Raw genomic sequence first — 6,000 nt, 5'->3', positions numbered from 1 at the left:
CCCCTGAGACACTATCTGTTTCCAAAGCTTTCTCTTTTGAATTAATTTCACTAAATCCATTTGCTGTCCCATTTTGTTCTTCAGTTATTTCTTCGTTTGCAGGGGAAGCAGACTCGCCCTTTTCTAATTTTTGCTGCATTTCACGGAGCTTGGTAACAGCTTTATGTATTGACATTATGCTAATAAGAGTAAAGTCATGCATGCTGACTAGATGAAGCATGAAGTTTCAACATAAATTATTCTTAATTATTTTCTGTCCATACTTTTCCACAAACAGTATACAGGCCTGATTCGTTTGATTGTCAGCAGTAAACCCATGCTTCATGACATGGAGATTCCAGAGTTTCATCACTTCTTTCTCTCCTTCGTTAACATCAGAAAATTCTTCAATTTCTGTAATGTTTTTTTTCTCTTAGCCATTCAGGATCTTTTTCATCTTCACTATCTACTTCCATTTCTTGTGGACGGAGAGGTAAGCAGGTATCACTATAGAAATACAGACGATTGTGGCCACTACTGTGTGTTCTTTGCTGTTCTACTTCTCCATCTTCAGATTCAAGAAATTCAGACATGCTTGCTTTTGTTCGTTTTGGCCTGCACACAAGAATGTGTGTGATAGGTGTTCTCTTAACTGGTCCATTGCAACTAAAAGCAAATCCAGGTTGGCAATGAATGTCCTGAGGATTTTCTGCATAGGAGCCATCATAACACTCATTGATAGAAACACCTATCCTAGCACCTTTTGGATGATAAACATAATTGAAGATAAATCTGCTATGGCAGAATTTAAGATGCTTGGGTAAACTATAAAGTTTGCGGCAGTTCAGAGTGCACCAAGGGCAATGTAGGTCATCTCTTGCTTCAGTTTGTTGTCTAGTATTGTTGTTAGAAAGAAACTGATAAAATATTCTTAATTTTTGTCGGTTTTCATTTGGAGTATCCTTTTCTTATTCATAGATCTGTAGTCAATGATTCTTTAATAGCAATAGGTTAAGTAGGTTTAACTGAACCAGGCTTGTTTTCCTGATGGAGACTCTGAATTTCTAGTGGCAAGAGGTTTGGCAATAGGAGCTGTAGATTTATCATTTGTCTCTCCTGTCCAATGAAGGTCCCTGAGAAAATGTTTCAAATGGAGGCAGCGTCTTCCCATCAAGAATAGTCTCCCATGTTGCTCTTTTCTTGCTTATTGGACATTCTTCCATTTCCTGCATGGCTACTTCATATTCCCCATTTAAAAGCCATAAGCGTCTGTTTTTATTAAATACTGGCATTTGTGCAACAAATGTCTTTTCCCCATCCTCACGATTTCGTTTTCTTCTGGCCGGAAGCTCTTCATTGACATCAGTATTTTCATTGGTTTCTCCATTAATCATTCCATTAAATTCTCTTCTTCCTGGACTAGTCACTCTGAATAGCAATGAGTAAGACTTCACCATATGGCTGTTACTAGGTTCAAATTCATTACTGGAAACTGCAAGGGACGGGAAATTTCCAGGTTTTGTTTGATTGAGGTCAGGATTCAAAGGCACCTGCTTTTTACCTGTGGGAACTTGCCTTATTGGACAACTTACATCCTTTCTTTTTTTGTGGCAAACTTTCACAAGCAGGACTTCCAGGGTAACAGAATTTTGTTCATTTTCTGAGTTTTGTGATGGCTTATCATTTTTGTGGAAGAAGCCAGTAAAATGTAAGCTGCAAATGAGCTGACAAGCTATGAGATTCTTGCTCTCCTTTCATTTTCTCTACTTTTGATAACATATCAACTTTAAATGTTTTCCTTTTGATGTTTGTTCTGGAGTTTCGATGAAACATGTAAGAATTCTGTGCAAAAATATTGGTGCTATGAGATTCCGAGTTCGAAGAAATATATAGATCTGTGTTGGCTTCTCAAAGGCCTGGAGGAAAAGCTCGTGGTCAGCCTGGACGTGCTCCATTTTCGGCTTCTTCACTTGTAACACCGCGGAGGAAGAGGAGGCCGAATAACTGTCACCGCCTCCACAGACCCCTCCGCCGAATTTGCCCCCCGAAGCGGTCGCAGCCACCACCGCCGCCGAACCCCCCGAAACTGCCTCCCCTGGCTGGGCCCTGAGCTGCCCCCTCCCCAACCGCTGTGCTTCTGAGGCGCCATCATGGTTCCTGCCTCCCCACCACCACCCCCCACCAGCTACCCGCCGGGCGGCCCTGGAGACTAAGCGCCTGCAATGCCAACCGCTCGCCCCAGCAGGGCTCCGGCGGAACGAGGGTTGAAGGAGAAGAGAGGGGAGGAGGGAAGGAAGGAAGAAAAAAAAGTACCAGTTTCTTAATGGTGCCAACCCCATGGTGCTGAGGGTCTCTATTCACCTTCCTGCCCACCTCATGTTCCCTCCAGGGATGGAGGAACTGCAGGCCCAGCTGGAGGAGCTGGATGTATGGACATCAGAGTCCTAAGGAGGCCCAACAGTGAAATGGGGTGGGCTAGCATCAACGATACTGCTGCAGGACCCACTCTGGGCCACGCTTGCTGCCAGTCAACAGGGAGGGATTCAGCAGAAGTCCTGGAGGATCCTGGAGAAGCTCAGCTGCACGGCTTCCTCCCCAAATGCTGTGGAGGCAGGGTGTGCAAGGTGGAATGGTTGATAGAAACAGGGTCAAACGAAGAAACGTGACTGGGCCTTGGTGCTAGGGATTCAAGGAGTGTGCAGAGTAAGAGACCCAGGGTCAGAGTGCTGTGGCTGTTAATAAGGAATCAACATAGAACAACAGAGAGAAAGTGCATGGAATTACAGAGCAGATAGGCTTGGATGTGAACCCTGGTTCTACTATTTGTAAGCTTTGTGATATCAGGCAAAACGGCCAACCTGTCTGATTATGTTTCCTCTTCTGTAAAATTGAGGTTCATTCAACTATGTATAAAAATTACAAGGTCAGGCACAGTGGCTCATGCTTATAATCCCAAGACTTTGGGGGGCTGAGGCAGGATGATGGTCAGGAATTCCAGGTCAGCCTGGTCACGATGATGAAACCCTATCTCCGTAAAAAATACAAAAATTAGTCCCTGTAATTTTTTATGTGGCTGCGTATACCTATAGTCCCAGCTACTCAGGAGGCTGAGGTGGGAGGATCATTTGGGTCCAAGGAAGTCAAGGCTACAGTGTGAGCTGTGGTGATCCTGCTGCTGCACTCCAGCCTGGGCAACAGAGTAAGACCCTGTCTCAAAAAAAAATTATATAAGACAATAAGCACATGCTTCCCTACTTGGTACAAAGTAGGTGATGGAAATAAGTTAGTTTCCTTCTCTCTCTTCTCTCCTGGAAGAATCAGAGTAGAATGAATATGCCTGTACTGATAGCAGCCCTTGCCCTCTTCCCCCATCTAGGGAGGCACACTGTTTGAAGCTGACTTCTTGCTGAATGGGATCAAGGCCAAAGTCATTCTGTATAGCCAGCAGCATCTGGCTGCCCCTCTGGTCGTGCTGAAACTGCATCCTGATGGAAAGTTCTTGCCCGTGGTCATCCAGGTGAGAGGACTCGAGATTTCTGCTCCCAGTATCCGGCCTTCTCAGCTCAGCCCTTATAGAAATTCACTAGGCACCCACTATCTGCAAAGGCACTGTGCTAAGGCACTGGGGTAGACATTAAAGGAGGAAATAGGCAAAGTCTGTGATTTGAAGGCCCTGTAGTATAGTTGGAGAGAAAGACTGGGGCAGTCTGAAGAAGCTCCGGTACTGAGGAAGTCCCTGAGGACAGAGACCGCCCAGGAGGGATCAGGGGAGGTGGGGTGTCATGAGCCTTGAAGGAGGGCCAGGACTCAAACAGGACGGAGGAGAAGGATTTGTCCTCAGGGGCAAGATGGATTGGGCAGAGAGGCTGAGGCAGAGGAGTTAGAAGATTTCTAAGGGGCAGTTGGACTAGGGGCCAGACTATGCCAGGCTAAGGAGTGTGATGTGGGAAGCTGGAGAAGGCTGTGATGAAATGTGCTGTGGACTTTGGGAGGCCAAGGCAGGCGGATCACCTGAGATCAGGAGTTTGAGTTGAGCCTGGTCAACATGGTAAAACCCACCTCTACCAAAACTACAAAATTAGCTGGGTGTAGTGGCGCATGCCTGTAATCCCAGCTTCTCTGGAGGCTGAGGCAGGAGAATCACTTGAACCCAGGAGGCAGAAGTTGAAGTGAGCTGAGATTGCGCTATTGCACTCCAGCCTAGGCAACAGAACAAAACTCCATCTCATTAAAAAAAAAAAAAAGAAATGTGCCGTGGGCACACCATATAGGCAGTTGTGTTTAGGTTGGGTTGGAGAGGGGAGATGCTAGAAACAGGAATTAGGGCGACATGCTCTAGCACTTGCCCCTAGAGGAGGTGGGCTCAGATGTGGGTAGTGACCGTCAGGATGGAGAGGACAGGTGGATGTGAGTGCAGAGGGAAATCACGGAGGGAGGAAAGGTAAGCCAGGCCAGGTGTCTGCAGAAATAACATAAATAAAGAGGACAGGGTGCTCGTGTAGGCTTCCGCCTAGCCAATGTTGAGATAACAGGAAGGTATTTAAATTGTCTGGCAGGCAGCTGAGAACTAGAGATTCATTCAGTCATTTGTGTGAAGATGGGGCTAAAAGATGAGATTTTGAAAAAAGTGTGTGGGATGAAGGAAGCAGGCAGTTTGAATCTTGTCCACACTGTGGGGACTAAAGGGGAAGTGGAGGCTGGAGAAGGCACTAGAAGAGCAGTTTCTGCAGAACGTAGGAGGCAGAGCAGCTTGCAGGGTGCTAATGTACTGAGTGGGTAGGAAAGAGAGGGGAAGAAATGGTAGCTGTAGGGAGTGGCAGCCGTGAGATGGAGAAAGGGAAGCACATTTGGAGGACTATGGGAGAGGTTAAACATGCAAGGGAGGGGGGTTGCTGAGCGCCTGGCACTCACCCCTTCTCTCCTCACACCTTGTTCCTGTTCCAGCTCCAACATAGGATCCCAGCCACCTCTGCTTCTCTTGCCCATGGATCCTGCAATGGTCTGGCTTCTGGTCAAACGCTGGGCCCATAGCTCTGACTTCCAGCTCCATGAGCTGCAGTCTCATCTTCTGAGGGGACACTTGATGGCTGAGGTCATTGCTGTGGCCACCATGAGGTGCCTTCCATCCATACATCCTGTCTTCAAGGTAACACCTTACTCCCTTCTCTCCGTCAGGCCTCTATCTCTGCCCCCAGGGCATGTTCCCACCTCAGCAGGCCCTCTCTCTGAGCAGTCTCAGGATATGGAAAGAATCAAAGAATGGAAGATGTGAGAGCAAAAGAGTGCAAGCATGGCTGACCATGCATTTTTCAAAGGGGATATCACCTTCCATGGGGGTGGGAATCATTCTTGGGGAAAGTAGCAAAAAAAATCTTATGCTTTATGTGCAAAGCACAGATACTGGTACAGCACATAAACAGTACATGCAAATAACCAAGGATTCCATCCAATAAGAGGAAACAATGCAAAAAATATACAAAGATTTTTATCCAGCCAATCATTTATCAGTTCTAAAATAGTGATACTAGCCAGTTAGAGGGGCTCAGACCAACAACAGTTGCCTGGTTTATTACAGAGCATTAGAGCAAAGTATTTACTTATTAAAAACATGTATGGGGTGCCTCCTGTGTGACAAGAACCATTCTAGATGCTAGCAGTAAGCAAGATAGTTGAGGTCCTGATCTTTTAAGATTTTCATTTTCAGCAAAGGCAAACAGACAATAGAGATTGTATTGTAACATAGCAGCTGTGGTAGGTAGAATCAAAGCAGGGTGATGTGATGGCAAGGTTAGATTGGGCGGTCAGAAGAGGCTCCCTTGAAAAAGATGACATAGAGAATGTGACTGTCAGAAGCTAACCTTGAAATGACCAAGGTGGGGCACAGTGTTCCAGGCAGAGGGAACAGCTTATGCGGGATTGAGGTGGAATGAGCTTGGCTTCTTTCAGTCTTTGAAGGATGGGCAAGGTCAGGTAAATCGACCTGCCCTGCCTCCAGAGTCAGAAAGAAGAGTAACCTAGAAT

The 6,000-nt window shown here is 46.3% G+C and overlaps 1 protein-coding gene and 1 pseudogene across 3 annotated transcripts in view; one reads left to right on the top strand and one right to left on the bottom strand.

The window, feature by feature from the left end:
• LOC108294688 (zinc finger protein 679-like) overlaps positions 1 to 6,000 on the top strand; it is a 194,906-nt gene that overhangs the window by 134,678 nt on the left and 54,228 nt on the right. For both annotated transcript variants that reach the window (XM_037734268.1, XM_037734269.1), the window contains exons 2-3: positions 3,356 to 3,496; positions 4,924 to 5,125. In XM_037734268.1, coding sequence (XP_037590196.1) covers positions 3,468 to 3,496; positions 4,924 to 5,125 — 231 coding nt within the window. In that variant the 5' untranslated portion in view covers positions 3,356 to 3,467. The remainder of the gene's footprint in view (positions 1 to 3,355; positions 3,497 to 4,923; positions 5,126 to 6,000) is intronic.
• Positions 2 to 2,286, bottom strand: LOC108294677 (annotated as a pseudogene). Its single transcript, XR_001821125.2, has one exon. The product of XR_001821125.2 is annotated as a polycomb protein SUZ12-like (transcript).

This window comes from Cebus imitator, unplaced genomic scaffold, assembly GCF_001604975.1.
Source record: "Cebus imitator isolate Cc_AM_T3 unplaced genomic scaffold, Cebus_imitator-1.0 Scaffold598, whole genome shotgun sequence".
NCBI lineage: Eukaryota > Metazoa > Chordata > Mammalia > Primates > Cebidae > Cebus > Cebus imitator.
The sequence above is the reverse complement of the archived record's forward strand: the minus strand, read 5'-3'. Positions and strand labels throughout refer to the sequence as shown.